This window comes from Plutella xylostella, chromosome 3, assembly GCF_932276165.1.
Source record: "Plutella xylostella chromosome 3, ilPluXylo3.1, whole genome shotgun sequence".
In the NCBI taxonomy this organism is placed as follows: domain Eukaryota; kingdom Metazoa; phylum Arthropoda; class Insecta; order Lepidoptera; family Plutellidae; genus Plutella; species Plutella xylostella.
The window spans coordinates 2338845-2355367 of NC_063983.1; the positions used below are offsets into that span (position 1 = coordinate 2338845).

The window sequence follows — 16523 nt, forward strand, 5'->3', positions numbered from 1 at the left end:
GCTTCTTAATTTTGATTGTCAATTATTGCAAATAAACTAAGTATAAATAAGTAATAAAATAAAATAATTATAAAAAAAACGACTTCAAAAAACCACTAAAACGTAAGAAATTATTTAAGGTTTAGACATGGTTTAGACCTATTCTATGTGACAGTACTAATAATATATATCTAAGCAGGTAAGTACTGCTTTTATTTCTTACGTTTTAGTGTTTTTTTACTATTATTATTTTATTGAAATATTTACTTATATGAAATTAAATGTTTCGTCTTGCGACCAATCCATTATACAACTGAGGAAAAAACACTACGTTATAATTATACGACGACGAACACAACCTGCGCGGCACGATGTAGAAGCCAGAATGAAGCGGACGCGAGAGTGTAAACACCCGCTCGCGTGCGACGCGAGCTCGACGCGAGCTCCTTTGACTCGTGCCCCAAAAACCGCTCCGGACGCGAGCGCCGCGAGTGGCGAGGCGAGCGAGGAGGCGAGCCACGAGCGTCTGTTCACACTCGCGCCTCGCCCCTAGCCTTGTCGCTCGCCTCGCCACTCGTGCGAGAGTGTAAATGGGGTATAAATGGGGTATAAAAGTTATTTAGACTGCTGTGATGTTAATGATAGTAACTGATTGAGCTATAAGCGACCAAATAAGTTATTACAATCCAACTACGAGGTAAAATATGATACAGTGTTATATTTACAGTATCGTACAGCTATTTACAAACTTAAAACTACTGACTCGATTTAATGTAATAAATACACCTAATGTAAAATGTTAAAGCAAAGATACACCTTCTAAATGCGTCCAAAGTTTAAAATTTAAATTGATGTAGGTTGTTTTGCTAATACTGGACACAGGAATGAATACCATCCTTTGAGTTTCTTGATTACTTTAGGAATTGTCTTTTTACAGAGATCCAATATTTAATAATGTACATTTTTAATAATTAGGAACGGTACATTTTGTCTACATTCAGCTTCAATCGCGCCTGGAGATTCAACAACAACCATCTCTAGATTTCAATGTTTGTTTTGTACAAATATTATTTGCCAACGATCACAGTTTTCTTAACTATCAATTATTAAAATTACCCGAATTATTGTCGCATAGGTTTTGTACTACTCGTATTGTAAGTAACAAACACGAAAGACGTACGGACGGCTGAATTTAGCAGGACGAAACCTCTTCACTAAAACTATTTTTGGAATATAAATGCAATAGCGCCAGAGGACTACGGGTCATCCTTTTTTTTTCTTAGCTTCCCCTCCGTGTGGATGGTCTGTGTGACGGCCTCCACCGCCGAGGACAGGTCAGCGGAGTCCGGCTCTATGACCGCCGACAGCGCGGAGATGTATGCACATGCTATCCGCAGCACTGAGAGCTTGGAGAGCTTCTGGTTGTGGCTGTAGGAGGGCACGGAGCGCCTCAGCGTGTCGAACGCGGCGCTGATGGTGTGCACCCGCGTCCGCTCGCGCGCGTTCGCCTCTATCCTCCTCTCTCTCGTCATGTTCTTGTAGTTCCGCTGCTCGCGCGGTCTCCCTGATGTACTTGTCTGGCTGCTGGTGCTTGTCCCCGCCTTCACCTCGCTCTGGTAGGGCTCTAAAGCAGGGGTGACCGCCGGGTGCACCGGGACCCTCGGAGGGCCGGGCAGCTCTACAATCACTGGGGCTGCAACAGGCGGCGGCGGCGGCTCAATCGGCCTTCTCCTTTGCCGTAGTAAGCTGGGGGTTTCACTGGGCTTCTTGACTAAGGAGAGGGGCTCTTCCTGTGGTAGCGACCAGGGGCGGAAGGGGCTGGTGGGCTCGCTGTCGGGGCTGGCGAGGTCTTCGTGCGAGCTGAGGCGGATGCGCTTCTTGGGCGGCTGCAGGCGCGGGGGCGTGCGGGGGCGGGGGCGCGGGGGCTCCAACCGCACCCCGGAGTCGTCCGAGTGCGCCGGGCCGGAGCACGAGTCGTCGTCCGAGCCGCCCGACACGAAGCCCGCGTCTCGATCCAGGATGCGATCTGGAAACAATAGGAGAACGAGTTTAGTTGATAATTCTTTAAAACTGTTTTCTTACAGCTAAAGTCGTGGTTGAAGTCAGTGGTTTAGGACGGAACTGAAGTAATTATTACTCCATATTGTAAGCGATAAATAAGGCTGATGATCTTAAGTTGGTATTCATAAGGTTTAAGGATTTTGTGGTTCAGAAAGAATCACCATGCGGCCAATTTTAATAATAGGGTCTACAAAAACAATTTGTCCACCCTCGTACTGGGTGGACACTTGTGTTTGCCGTGACGACTGTGCATACACAATACACATAATATATTAAAGTTGCGTTGGACGTATCTGTGCAACATCTGTGTCCAACCGATACGTCGATTAATTGCTAGGGGACAAAACAGAGGGGACTTATTGGTAAAAACATGTATGTCATATAGTTTTGTTAACAAATAATACGAAGATATGGAAAACAAAAGTTTTTTTGAGGTTCAAATGCAACGGCTTGTTAATACCAAATTAATCCATTACGTTTAATGAAACTTATGATTGTATTTGATCATAATCCTCTACCTATCCACGTCTGTTCGATTTGAATTACATAAACGTCTGACTGTTATAATTAATTTAACTCGTATTATTTTTATTTGTATCAAACAGACCGCTTCTAGTTATAGATCTAGTTGGAGGCGACATGTCTCGACTGCTAAGTATAGGTTGTGGCTACTAGATCTCCATATTCTTGTATATGGAAACTAACTGACTAATCATTTGTTCGGTTATAAATGTACAAGGTACAGAATTTATAAATAGACGAAGATATTTAAGTATTTTTAAAAACCATTTTGTAAATGAAAGCTTTTCTTAGCTTTTGACACGATTTTATAAGGTACTTACTTACTTAAATGACTTTAGATCCTGGGTCAAATAAATGTAGATCCTGAGTCAATAAAATAATTGATAATCTTTATATTATTTAAGACAAAAATGATAGGTACATTATTTCATAACCCTGAGTAGATGTCAAGTGCGGTATTAGTGCCCATCGCTTGTTATGCTTCATGCGATCTTAGACGCGCTGTAAATAGAATCGATAGGGTATTATTAAGTATTACTTGTCTTGTTTGTAAGCTTATCGAGTGATCGAGTCCATTCTCACGGTTAGGATCTATCCATATTCAGATTAAGTAGGTACTGATTAAAATTGTAATATGGTTTATGACAAGTTTCGTATGCATATCAACACTTCAAAAAATAAAATACTAATAATTAATATCGAAACTAATTTTAATGGCATAGAGGCTGTTGAATCTTAAATCCAATCAATCGTAAACACACAAGAGTTATTCGCAAAGCTATCAAATAAAGCACCAGCAACCTGCAACCTTGAGCCTCCATGAAGTTCAATAACTATAAAGCTGGCAGTAAAGAATCCGGTGTCTTTGTTTAGATTGTTGTTTTTTCTGTCGACGAGCAAGCTTGTGAAGAAATCGGGCGGAATCGCGCGGAGGCGCCGGCGCCTGCCGCCATTACGTCATGCACCACACACGGACATTTATATCTTAAGATCAAGTACGTGATTTCTTTACCAACTTGGATTTAAAACTTAGGTATTGAAGACACAAATTAAATAAAAAAACGAGAGTGTTTTCGGAATGGAAGAATTTGTCCTATTAGGTGAATATCAAAGTTAACATTAAACTATTGTATTGTTGCTAAGTATGTATAACCGAATGTAAACACGTACAAATGTTTAATTTAGTTCTATTCATTAATAATGTATAATTTACGTCAGCAGTTTTCGTTCGGTTTATTCAAGTTTAACTTCAAGGATACGATTGCCATTTGTTACATGTGTTCGGACAAGTAAGCTTGATTGTTTATGTAGGTATGCTACATACGTAGACTGGTTCTCTCCATCCCATATGGTCAGGCTGAGATTGTTACTATTATTCTTTAAAGTCGGCGGCACAATACGCACCCAACCACATTCTTCGCCGTCTCTTCTTGTGCCGTGACACATATTATATTCGGAGCGTCTGTTTTTGTCTACTGTTCATCGACAACAAGTCAACTTTTGAAAGTAGTTTTAATTACTTATACCTATACCAATTGCATATTTTTAACAGCATAACAGACCATAATCGGATGGAATCATACGGTAATTAAACGGGACTGGTTATCGAGAAAAATATTATCCCCCCGTTGATCTAAAAAATGCGTACAAGTGAATACCTCTGAAATCATTTAACCGTATTAGCAAATGTATATTCACACGACATTGGCCGATTTGATGTAATAAATTGATTCCAAGTAATCCTAAGTAATACCGACGCAACTGTATCGAGAACACCTGATTTATCAGCTCCAAACAATTTTCAAGCTTTCATACTTATCTCGATGACATAGTGGTTTAAATTGGTTGTTAGAGGCAGCACGAGTGAAGTGGTGGAGGTGTTACTGGTTATGCTGCTAATGCGTCTGGCGCTACCGGAATTAAGTTTATAGCTTAAAGTGTTGTGTGGGCGATAAACCGGTGACCCGACGCATTGATTGAAGTACACACCTTGATTTCATAGCATTTAAAATGAAATGACCTATTACGATCCATGAAATCTCACTATACTAAAAATAAAATGAAGTTTTAATTCCATTTAACGTTTCCAATAAACATTTCAAGCCTTTAAAATTAATGGTTGCTTTTTAATAATGCATCACCGCGGGTTAAAAAAAAAGGTATCGCAGCGAAGATCCTCATTACTGAGCCTTCAAGATGGACGTGTTAAAACAAAGAGTTGAAGCCACAAAGGGACCGGCGCTTCGTAACGCCTCAAAGGGGTCCATTCTGAATGGGTGTCGATCTACCACCAGATAAACCGCTCAGGCCAGTGAGATACCGATCTGGCGCCAAATTTCACAGAAACAACCTGTGGTGTGTGGAAACACTTTGGTTTTTCAAAATTATGAGGGCGTTGTGAATAGTCTGAAACTCTTAGGTTGCTGCCTGATGCATTCAACAGTGCCACCATTAAAATATTTCCTGGTGTTGACGTCCCAGTAAAAGTCCCACGGTCCTACCAATCAACTATGGTTAGTTACTCCGATGGTGTAAATCAAACTGATTTAAGTTCAGCCTTCTGCCAAATTAGATTCAATTGGAAATGGATAGGGTCTGGAATCGAAAGGTTGTTCTGCTGTCAAGTGAGGCTAGTTGTGGGCTAATGTATGAGATGTCGTGATCAACGAGGAACTTTCTCTGAATGGACATTACCACTGGCGCCGTCTACACATGTTTTACCGCATCATGGAATAATAAATTATTGTCTGTGTTTTACCGCAACATAGTCTAGTGCGGTCGGATTTTGTATTGAGTTGGGGGATTTGTTTTGGTCGGAGATCTTTTTATTGGTATTCGCATACACTTCTTAGACTTTATTTCGCTGCCAGATCTGGAAATTCGTAGGTTCATTAGAGATCTTACTTCCCATTATGAAAGATCAATACTCTACACAATACAATCAACACTCTTTTGTCCTCTATTTAGGTTTTGTCTTCTTTTGTCGGGCAACATCCATTACTTCCTTGCCGATAAAATTTACCTTACTTTACAAGACTTGCTAGGTCATATTTTCTGTACATATCTACGTTTATGTTATAAAAAGTGAAACAGGTTCACGTGTTTCCCATGGCTAGGCGGCGCCAGTGTGCCATTACCTATTCACAGTCGTGCGTTTCTCGGAATTTTCGTGCGCACCCCATCGATTGACGCTAATCCGTGCTACTGGTGGTGCCTTCGATTAGATAATAGTTCCGTTACTTTCTTGATGAGATTCTTGAGGGGATTTTTCAGGACTCGAGATTTTATGTGACATATGTGACAACTTTTAGAAACAATTTCCAGGTTTTCAAGTTCTATACTTCATACAATGTAGAGATTTTTTTAATATTTTAAATAATTTTATAGTAGGTAACAGGATTATTACTTATTTTAGAAAAAATATATTATGAAGACATTAAGAATATTGTACCTAATAATAATTATATATTGAGCCTATCTATCGATATAGCTCTGTAATTGCTTTAGGAAGGTTGTGGTAGCTCTGCAGTGTTTTATGTACCCCTGTAGGTCCGTAGTATCTAGGCAATGCACCTTGCAATATAGGTGAATCGCGGTAAAAAATATGTAATAGGTTAATTAATGACGCAATTTAATTTAAAAGTATGTAAAATTGCTTATTTTTATTCATTTAAAAATACTAAACCATTCAGTGAAGTTTAAGTAAGAGTGTGTGAGATGGAATTTTGGCGAAGGCATTTTCATATTGTGCGCATAATTATTCATGTCTTTCTCTACATTTATTATTTAATTTCCAAGACATAACTAGTAGACAAAATATTCGAAGTCCTGTAATTCAAGTCAAGACCATGAGTTATTGAATGTTTTCACATGGCTTTTTATTTGGTAGAACTTTACTGCTAATAGTAGTATCTATGCCTACTTCCTACCAACTTACTGAATGTGATTTTAGCGCCTTTTTGTATTCATTTGGCAACATACCACGTTAAAATACATACCAAATGCTGGCTATGTATAATGGATGCATCCACCTGGTCGATGTGAAAAATTGAACCGCCATGACAGTTTGGCAGCGGCAATTTGTTTCATGGGACGAATCGCAAATATTTACATAAAAACATGGAAATTATGCCAATGAAAACGGTAGGCAGAAAATATTGTAGGCTGAAATAGTTTTTTCTTCATGTCGAGTAGGTACAAGCGCAGGGCAAAGATACCGTGGCAATAAATCCTAGGGCATTATACCATGGAGACCAGAATATATTCCGACTTGTTTACACAATATGGTGAGATCTACATAAATTCTTATAAAATAGAACATCTGAGAGGACATCGGCGTTTCGTAGGCAATATTCATGAGAACACTTTTTTGTCCTACAGTTTTTGTTGTGTATAAATATGGCGGGAAGATCCGTTAACCCGAAAAAAAAACAAATCGGGAAATCAAATGGAAGACAGACGCAATAAACAGACAACAGACTTCTTACATACTTACACTTGGTATTGTTTATCATCTATAGATGAACACATTTCTCCCACCAAGATAATAAAAATCAAGGATGAGCCGACTGCCGATTGTTTGGAAGAATCATCCCGAGATGGCAATAACATAAATGGCGTGTCCGAATTGGCGGGAAATCCGTAGTAATGACGGCGCGGCGCCGCGGTGACCTCGCAGAGGCGGCGCCGGCGATTAAATAAATCACATAAAAAATCGTTAATTTCGTATTCGAGTAATCGACCACACCAGCGGGGCACACAGACCCGTGGTTCAGGATGCTTACAGCATGGTAAATTAATTAAGCACTTTTAAGATATATTTACTTTATAGATCTTACAGAAATTATATTATTGTTTTGTTTTTATTTTTTTTATAGTTGCTTCTAAAGCGATGTTTGTATTTTATGGGTAGACGCTTCAAATTATAAACTTAGCATGTTATTAAGCTTGGTAAAGCTTCAGTTTCAGGAACTTGTGCCTACTACGGCTGTTTGTAAGATACATTTTTACAGATAAATATTAACCCCCTTATTCATAGAGAAGTTACAAAACGTTTTAACTAATAAACTGTTTTGTCCCTCTCCAACAAGGAACAATTTGTTCACTGACAGAGAGGGACAAAACAGTTTATTAGTTAAAACGTATTGTAACTTTTCTATGAATAAGGGGGTTAGTATACAAAGTTAGAAAATATAAAATAATATCAAATCTTAACTCAGACTATTAATTCAGATGTGGCCTTTCCCGGATGTCCAATAAAAACATTCAGCGGTGTCATAAATAACCTCATATTTTATAAACTGAAATTATATCCATAATATGGGGCCAGCTGATATTCTGGTTTAGTGTTAAATTAATGCAAATATCGAGGCGCCTTGCCTCCTCAGGAATGTGGTGACGATTCGTAAACATGATATGTCCATAAAAAATGAATTAGCGATTGTATTATTAACGCCTATAATACCTACAAAGACGTAAGATAAAAATACATTCTAAACGTGATACATTATGGAGTCATACGTTATAAAGTTATGCTGATTGTTATGCCTGCTATAATAATAGGATGCTTATTATTTTAGACAATCGTATTGTTAGTTAATTTTATCTGATCAATGGACAAGTGTGACGCTATAAAGTGAGTCCGTATTTCTTTCTTTCACCGATATCATAAAATACAGTTAGATCTTGGTAGATAGCTCTCGGGAGACACATTTTATTCATGTCAATAAAACTAATTAAAGAATGTGACGATAATTTGTTTTAGCTAATTTGTCAATCTAGCTATCTTAGTTAAACTATACCTACTTATTAAATATTGTACAGACACACAGAGTAACGAAGTTGAGACTTCATACAAAAACAGACGTTTAATAATTTATAACGGTCAATTTCATACTTTTTCCGCATCGCGGGGCACACAGGAAGCGTAGCGTATACAAAATAAATACACTCAGACGACCTTACAAGGTTGCACTGCATCGTGTCATTCACGCCTGTGCCCACTGTCAGGATGACATGGATATAATGTCAGTCACTAACACTAATAATCGAATCATAATCGAATAATATATAGTAGTTCTCTCTCTCACCATTTGGTTTTCTGTAAGCCACAGAATGAAAAATGCGGGAGTTTAGTTTACAGCTTTTTGTTAAGCATAATTTTATTGCTAAACGTGACTTACGCACTGCGCACACCGCACGCGCATGAAACGCTTCGGGAAAACGTATACGGTTTAGGTAGCGCCAAAGTTAGTTTAACTATTGTATAGTATAATAAATAAACAAGGAGTTTACAGTATTTTAGGGGTTTGATCATGATAGCAGGGCCACAACCTCGTAAGTCTTCTTCAGAGGCAAGCCATAGACAATTCGTTCGCATTTTTTCTTCATCCTCGGGCAAGGGAAGCAGTGTCGCCTTTTGTTTTTGTACCGGCCACCCGCTGACTTCCTCCCTTTGTTGGTTTTCGGGGAATCTTTGGCTTCTCTTGGACCGAATGCAATTTATGCAATAGCCTAGATACTTATATGTAACGGGAGGATGATAAGTAAGTACATTGCCATAATCTTGCTTTCCTATCTTTTCGTCACGTTTGTGCAATCGTGTTATTAATTTATTACAAAGGGAACAAATCATAAGAAATTTTAGATATTACAGTCTATGGAAAGTCAAGATAACTTTATTGTCTAACTACAACTAAATATAAACTATTTACAAAGTTGAACGTCGTATAAATTATAATCTAGGAAGGTAATTTAAGCGAATAGCTTCGTCATTAACCTATATAACAAATGTTATCAGCAATATGCCTCGTCAAAAATCACTCAAAAAGGCCACCCCGAATCGTACCTGGCCCAAAGGTACCCATTATACTCGCAGCATTACCGCGTTGTATAGCGAGTGATATCCTTTGAGCGAGGTACGAACCGGAGCGGCGGTCATAACCTCTGATAACTATACGTCGTCCAAGGCCTTTTAAAAAAGACCTTGCCTCAGACCCCCATACTCCACTTGTCTCAAATGCTACAGGAATAAATGTGTAGCAGTTCTTCAAGGCAGCGTATTTCAAATGTTTGGATCTAGCTGCGCTCTCCGCCGCCGACCCGGCTGTACGTGTGGTCCCTGGAAGGTGAGAGGCAGCAAATGTGCTCACGCAAGTCGCGTCCCACAGCAGGCTACGTCCACGCTCCCAAGGGACCAAGGTTAAGCCATCAGGGCGTTTACCGTCACTGCGGCTTAAACCAGGAGGTTCTAAAACACAGGGAATGTTGGCGGTGACCATTGCCCTGCGAATGATTTCATTCAAGGCGTGATGGCGAGGAAATCTTCCTGCGCATCTCTGGCAACTCAATCCATGATGTCCTCTTGTGTCTACCTGTGCTCCACAGATGCACACATGCTGTTCACAAATATAGATAGATAAGATAGCATTTAATAACTTCATGAAATACATTTTTAGAGGAAATTATATATTCTGAAATGAAGCAATTAGGTATTGAGGAAGGTTGAAAACTTTCCGCGGTTGACTTAATAACGGTTTACAAAACTTTAGTTTCTTTGTGCCTTTTTGGCTTTGTGTCGCTGAAGCCACATTCGGTTGCATCACACATTAGTAGTCGTCAAAACGGAACATTGTACCACTGAATAGTAATTTATCCTATTGTTGAAACAGTTACCGCTTCTGTTTCTTTTCATGTTATTATTGTTTTGTCTCTGGGGACATCTGGCTGCCAGAAGCCAGAACTTCTATTACTATACTGCTCTTCCTTGGCTTTAGTAACTCAGTAATAAGGTCGATAGTCACGTAAGGAGTATATTCCTACTCGTTACTACTTTCAATATCTACCACTACTAAGTATTTACTTATATACTCTAAATATTTTTTTGTTAAAAGTGAATTAAAGTACCTACCTAATTGTAAAATAAAACACCACATTTTACATCCGCGTTCCGATGTTGTTTATTCGATAGCTTGAAAAGGAAATAAGTTTTTTTTACGAGCCGCGTATTTTGAAACACTGAAGTAAACGTTCATTGATTTTAACGCACCACGTCCGCTTTACACTCAGTAACATTTGTTGCTGATAAGTATAGATTATTCATGTTATGTTATGTTATGTTACGCCGGTTATATGAAGCTTCAGCTTTGCATTAGGTACCTTAAAACTGAGAATATGATATTTAATGTCCTCCTAGCCGAATTTCGACCACGGCGGCCAATCTCAATTGAGATCAGCCATCTACGCAGGAGTATATTATAGTGCCCAAGTGTGTGCGCAGTACACAGGAGCACTCTCTGTTCCATCACTCTCATAACCCAATGGGACGGATTGACCGACACGACTGGAGAGAGCTAGGCGCAGGACCGACTGCTTTACATGCCCATCCGACAGCATGGATCGTTTTTCACTGTTTCGGACATCAGGTGATCAGCCTTCTATGTCCTAACCAAACTTGGAACCACAATTTAGAAACACAAATTGATGGTCCCACCCGGGAATCGAACCCGGGACCTCTGGGTCGTGAAGCGAAGCTTCTACCACTAGACCACAGAGGCAGTTAATTTGATATTTAGGTATATATTTTAAATGGACACAGGCTATAATATGGTGCACCAATAACACACGCTTATATTTTTTAAAAAGAGGTCTCAATGACGAATATTTTTCGCCTTTTTTGTTTACGGGTCATTGCCTAAGACATTACGACACCGGGATTCCCCGAAGCTGCCTCAGACAGTTATAAACAAATACTGAACTACCTTTTTATGCATCTGTGTAATCTAATATGTAGCATTTATCTTCTTAAATGGCCTGGCATCATTTAAACGTATTTAAATCTATTGCTGTCTTGCTCTGACTCTATGCTGTCAAAGCAAGCAAGCAATAGATTTAATTTCGATTAAAATGTTTGATGCAAGTCACCCTTAATGTGCTCTTCATCTAAAACGGTAATTAATTATTTATGGCACCAGAATCTATTTTATTTAAGATATGATTTAGGTACAATTCGTATGTGGAAAAGATGATTATTATCTCGGGTTATTTGTCTTATCATAAATCAAAGCAAATTGTTTTTACATTAATCCGTAGTGTTATCGATATTTATGTTAATAATTGTTGGTAGGTGGACCACTTTCAAAAGTATTACAATCTTTTATTCTTTGTAAAGTTAGATAAAAGTAGATAAATTGTTTGGTGTCTAACCTAACTAATCAATTAAAATAATGTCTATTATTCCTGTTAAAACTAAAAACTCAATAAGTCTTATTTTATTAGGTATTTGTTATCCTCATAAAATACGCCAAAATTATCAAGAAAACTGCCAAAACTCTCACAGCTACTACAATTGGTTTTATCATAATTTCAAAATAATTTTCAGTAGCTATTATTATTTATCATATCATTCATAACAATATCAAATAGTACTTACCTACCAAAGTAGATTGATATCTTTAATCTTTAATATCTTTATTTTACATTCAGCAGTATAATATGTATAAAGATACCACGGCACCGACGTCAGTCAGTACCCTTGTACTTAATTCAAGGATTCTTAGTGCAAAATTAGTGATATTTTGTCTATTGACACATTTTTTCACTTATTCCATGGGTAGTTAAAAAAGAGTCCATACATTACATAATTATTATAATACTATTAAGTATAGTCGAAGCTATATTTTTAGATTTACATAGTAACTTTAGGACCTTTAGCCCCAATTTCTCCATAGTCGTTTATCTAACCGACCAGGGATAGTTAGTCAATTATACGTCATCTCCATACCCATAAAATTCTTGACAAATGTGTCAAGAATTTTAGGATATTAGGCTAACTAGTGTTGTAAAATCAGACTCCCCATATTATATCATTTGTAAGTATTTACTACTACGTACTCGAACATTATCTCAGGAATATCAGTAACGGTTAAAATTTCTAAAAACCATCTTCAGACAATCTCTGGAATATCAGAAACGGATCAAAAATCTAAAAACCAGACATTAGAAAAAATAATTTGAACTTAAATCTCAGAAAAAAAAACCTAATCTAACCCTTAAAAGCTTCAGCAATCGGTAGCACGCCATTGATGTCTATTCTGAAGGCAGAAATTCTAATTTTAACGCTGTCAAAACCTTAATTTCTTTGTTTAAAATTCGACTCTATAAGTGTCCCGTAAATGTCATTTTATGGCAGCAAATTTTATAGTTTGACAGCGTTCAAATTAGAATTTTTGCCTTCAGAATCGACATCATTATCTCTTAACCCTTCACTGCCACGCGTTACAAATCGACCCAAAATACAGATGTCAAACAGTTGACGGCATTACTGCTTTATTACGACTATTACGGGGCACATCTGGGCACTCTCCGCCACATCTGGTGTCCAACCGTGTTGACGTCATATTGACATGACATCTGCAGTGGTGGGTTAGATTTTCCGACGTTTGGTAGAATGGTAGAGATAATGATTTGTGATGATTACTGGGTGTTATTGGTATTTTCCTTAAACTATTGGGCAGGCAGTAAATAACGGCATTGATACATATTTTTTACGCCTTTCAAGACTCAAGACACACACTTTCGCATAGTTCGATAGGTTGTTTGAAATAGATTTCAAGCTACTATAAATTAGTAACTTTATAGCAATCGTTTTTTAAAATTTTTTAGTAGCTTACCTACATAGGGTAGTGGGTTATCAGTTATCACAGGTTAAAGTATCACATTGTTGAGAGGTCTGCCTGAAATCCTACTTAACATGAACACTGGGGACCCCGTCACGCGCGATCGTCTTTTGTTTAGCAACATGTGAACAAACAAACATGTGTACGGCACAAACGTGAACTTTGTTCCCTTTCAATAGAACTCATTGTTCTCTCCCACCATCTGTACACTTGTCTACTAGCCTTGGTTTGTATGAACATGTGCATCGCACCCCTATTTTTGTATGGATTTTTTCGACCCTTTTGTTTTTCTTGTAACGGCAATTTGTAATCGGTATGAATGCGTTAGGGAGAGAAAAGTTGATTTCGTTGTCACTGCGTTTTTGTTTATTGAAATTAATTGCTTCGGAGATTATAATTATAATGAAGCGATTTGCTAAAGTTTTTCTCTGCTACAGTTTTTCTTCCTCTAAACGGTCACTTTTTATGTTTGACAGTCCAAGTTTTCTTCTTTTCCTATTCAGCCAGCAACTGGTTTCAAAATAGCCGGCGCAGGCGCCACCGCGCGCCATCACTATTCGAGTCAGCCGATTTAAATTTAGAACTTCCTGACTTCTATGGACTTTTAGTGGCATTGTAGTCCTAAACGCATGTAGTTCATCATTCCAATGAGTATGCATCGAATTTATTATCTTGTTCTGAGGACTTGACACTTGGAGCGGTTACTTCGCTTTATGTCCCTATTAAAGTTTGCTGCTTTGAATGAAGATACAGAATTGATAGCTTGAATTGTAATTTCCTCCACATGGTATTACAGACGGGATTTAAAGGAAATGCTTTAACTCGTTCGTTATTTCGCTCCATTGGGTGAAGTAGGATAGTGTAGGGTTTTAAATAATGTGGCAAGTTACTCTATTCTTGGTGTAGGAGTGGGTATACGAACCGTGGCATGGAATCTTATGGAAAATGGAGTTGGTTCTTATAAATTGGGATGGCAGACACCTTTCTTCCATCATCAATAAAATTCTTCATATTTCAACAGATCATACCCAGTTGGTTCCTATTTGTTAAATACATACTAGTTATCCTAAACCGTTCTCTTTTGGAGATGGTTTAATATTGAAGTTAGGTATGTATTTCAGTTACGGTTTACAAAGTGTACCAACATTCAGTTAACATCCTTTCGCATATCCAAAATTATAATGTCATGCACTACGTATGTTTAAAAAAATATTTAATTGATGTCACCATAAGGGAAGGCTATCAAGACAAGTACTTTCCTACTTATCCTTATCCTTACTTCCTTACTAATCCTTACTTATAATATTATAAATGTGAAAGTAACTGTGTCTGTCTGTCTGTCTGTTACTCTTTCACGCCAAAACTACTGAACGGATTTGAATGAAATTTGGTATACATATGGTCTAGACCCTGAGAAAGAACATAGGCTACTTTTTATCCCGGAAATCCCACGGGAAAACTTTTTAAGGCGAAGCGAAGCGCGCGGGAACAGCTAGTACATAATAAAAATAAGGTTGATGAACTGCTTCCCAGGGTTACTTCCCTTTCAGGGTTACAGTTGGGTCCGACAACTTGATAGTTCCTGAAGTAGGCTGCGATTACACTTTTGTGCTTTCACAAACTTTGACAGAATTAATAGGCGGTTTGTTAGTTTGACAAGGTAGTACAAAAGTGCGAAAAGCCAGTTTCTGAACTTTTAAAGGGTTTTCGAAGATAAATATGGAGTGATGAAGGGCGCTACAGCAGCCAGCAAAATGACTTTAGTTGTATCAAATTGTTATGTTCTTAGCGTGTGGGTAACAATCACTAGAGCTAGACCAGGCTTTTGTCACCGTGGTGTAAGGATTGGTCAGTCAGAGGTGTGTATGTCAGTCGCTGACTGCTCAGGGTACGCCAGAAGTACGTAGGTATAGGTATTGGAGGCTCTTTTCCTTAATTCTTTCCCATATGCACTTAGGGCAAGCAAGCAGCAAGTCGCCCTTAATAAACTTTAGATCGAGCCATTACTTAGAAGAAAGTTTGGATGATGTTATGCCAAAAATGCGAATTTACAAGTAAGTAAAAAAATATGTAAAAGCGAAGGATATTGCAGTTATTTAATTATTATAACAAAAATATAATTAATAACCAGTTGCATCTTCATAATACTTATTAGAGAACATTAAGTAAGTGCATGAAACCAATGGATAATATATTATATAATAAATTATACTTAGGTACTGTAAATCAATGACAGTCCATTAATTATTAATGAAACTTAACCTGTAAATGTTATAAACTCAACTCAACTAACCTTTGCTTTCATTCGGTGTGACTTCAGCGGAAGCGGAAATAAGTGCACTTGACATCTTCAAATATATTCCTCAACTTCCGTTTAATCCAAATAAACAACAGCGGCGGCGTAACAACTTTTCAACAACTTCTTTTAATCCATAAATTCACTTTTTAAATAAGGCGGCTTATTTTATTGGCACAGTATAAGACACTAGTTTGTTTAAAAAATATAAAGCACTAAATTGTCTTAAATTCGAAATGTCATTTTTGAAATTCGAACACGCGCGATGTGGAGCATGTGCGGTGCGTGCGGCCCCGTGCGGCGGCGATCAGTTTGCGACTGACGGTACGAATGCGTATAATATAAAGTTGGCCCGAGCGAGCCGGGTAAAAAAGCACGGCGCCAACCCGGTCTAGCCCTTAGAGATGCACCCGGTATGATACGATTGGAATTTTATCGAAACTTAAGTGCTTTTTGTGAATACGAAACCGAATCACTGTTTGCGTCGCCCTCGTCACTCACAAAGGAGAATGATATTCCGACGTTGGTATTTTGCCTTTTGTTTATATTCGAGATTACATTGTGTTTGTTTTTCTAATAGATTTTGGACATTATCACGGTGACATTCAGAGAGTTTTGCTTTCAAAACTTTTCAGAACATACAAAAGGCGGCATTTTCTTTATGATCTCTATTTTCTTTGTATGTATTAGCTTCATCACAAGAATACATAGTGCCTAGTTAATAAAACTGTAACCCTATTATGTAGTTAAAAAAACACATTCATAAATTTTACTCAATCCCTACAAACGTTTGCATCATCACCAGTACCTAACACAAAATAGAATATCCATTTTCAAAGCTCAATTTTTTCAGCGAGCTTCGGCGCGACATAAACAAAGAGTCGAAAACCCTGCACAGCTATCGATAAAGGACATCACTGGCGCGCCAGCCGGTCGCGCTCCGGCCGGCGGCGAGTAGTCGAGAGACTCCGCATCAGTCGTCAGCGCCG

General features: G+C 38.2%; 1 protein-coding gene across 1 annotated transcript; it reads right to left on the reverse strand.

Annotated features, from left to right (window-relative positions):
- Positions 1–594: 594 nt before the first annotated feature.
- On the reverse strand, positions 595–15867 carry LOC105381780 (transcription factor ATOH8). The gene is made up of 2 exons (XM_038117132.2): positions 15532–15867; positions 595–2005 (listed from the first exon to the last, which is right to left on the reverse strand). The coding sequence occupies exons 1-2, from the start codon at positions 15584–15586 to the stop codon at positions 1236–1238; spliced, it is 825 nt and encodes a 274-aa protein (XP_037973060.1). The 5' UTR covers positions 15587–15867; the 3' UTR covers positions 595–1235.
- Between the last annotated feature and the right edge of the window lie 656 nt (positions 15868–16523).

Excerpts from the sequence above, each read along its gene's own strand:
- LOC105381780 (XM_038117132.2), bottom strand. The coding sequence starts at position 15,586 with ATGTCAAGTGCACTTATTTCCGCTTCCGCTGAAGTCACACCGAATGAA. Across the intron at positions 2,006-15,531 it reads CACACCGAATGAAAGCAAAG|ATCGCATCCTGGATCGAGAC; the intron begins GTTAGTTGAGTT and ends TATTGTTTCCAG.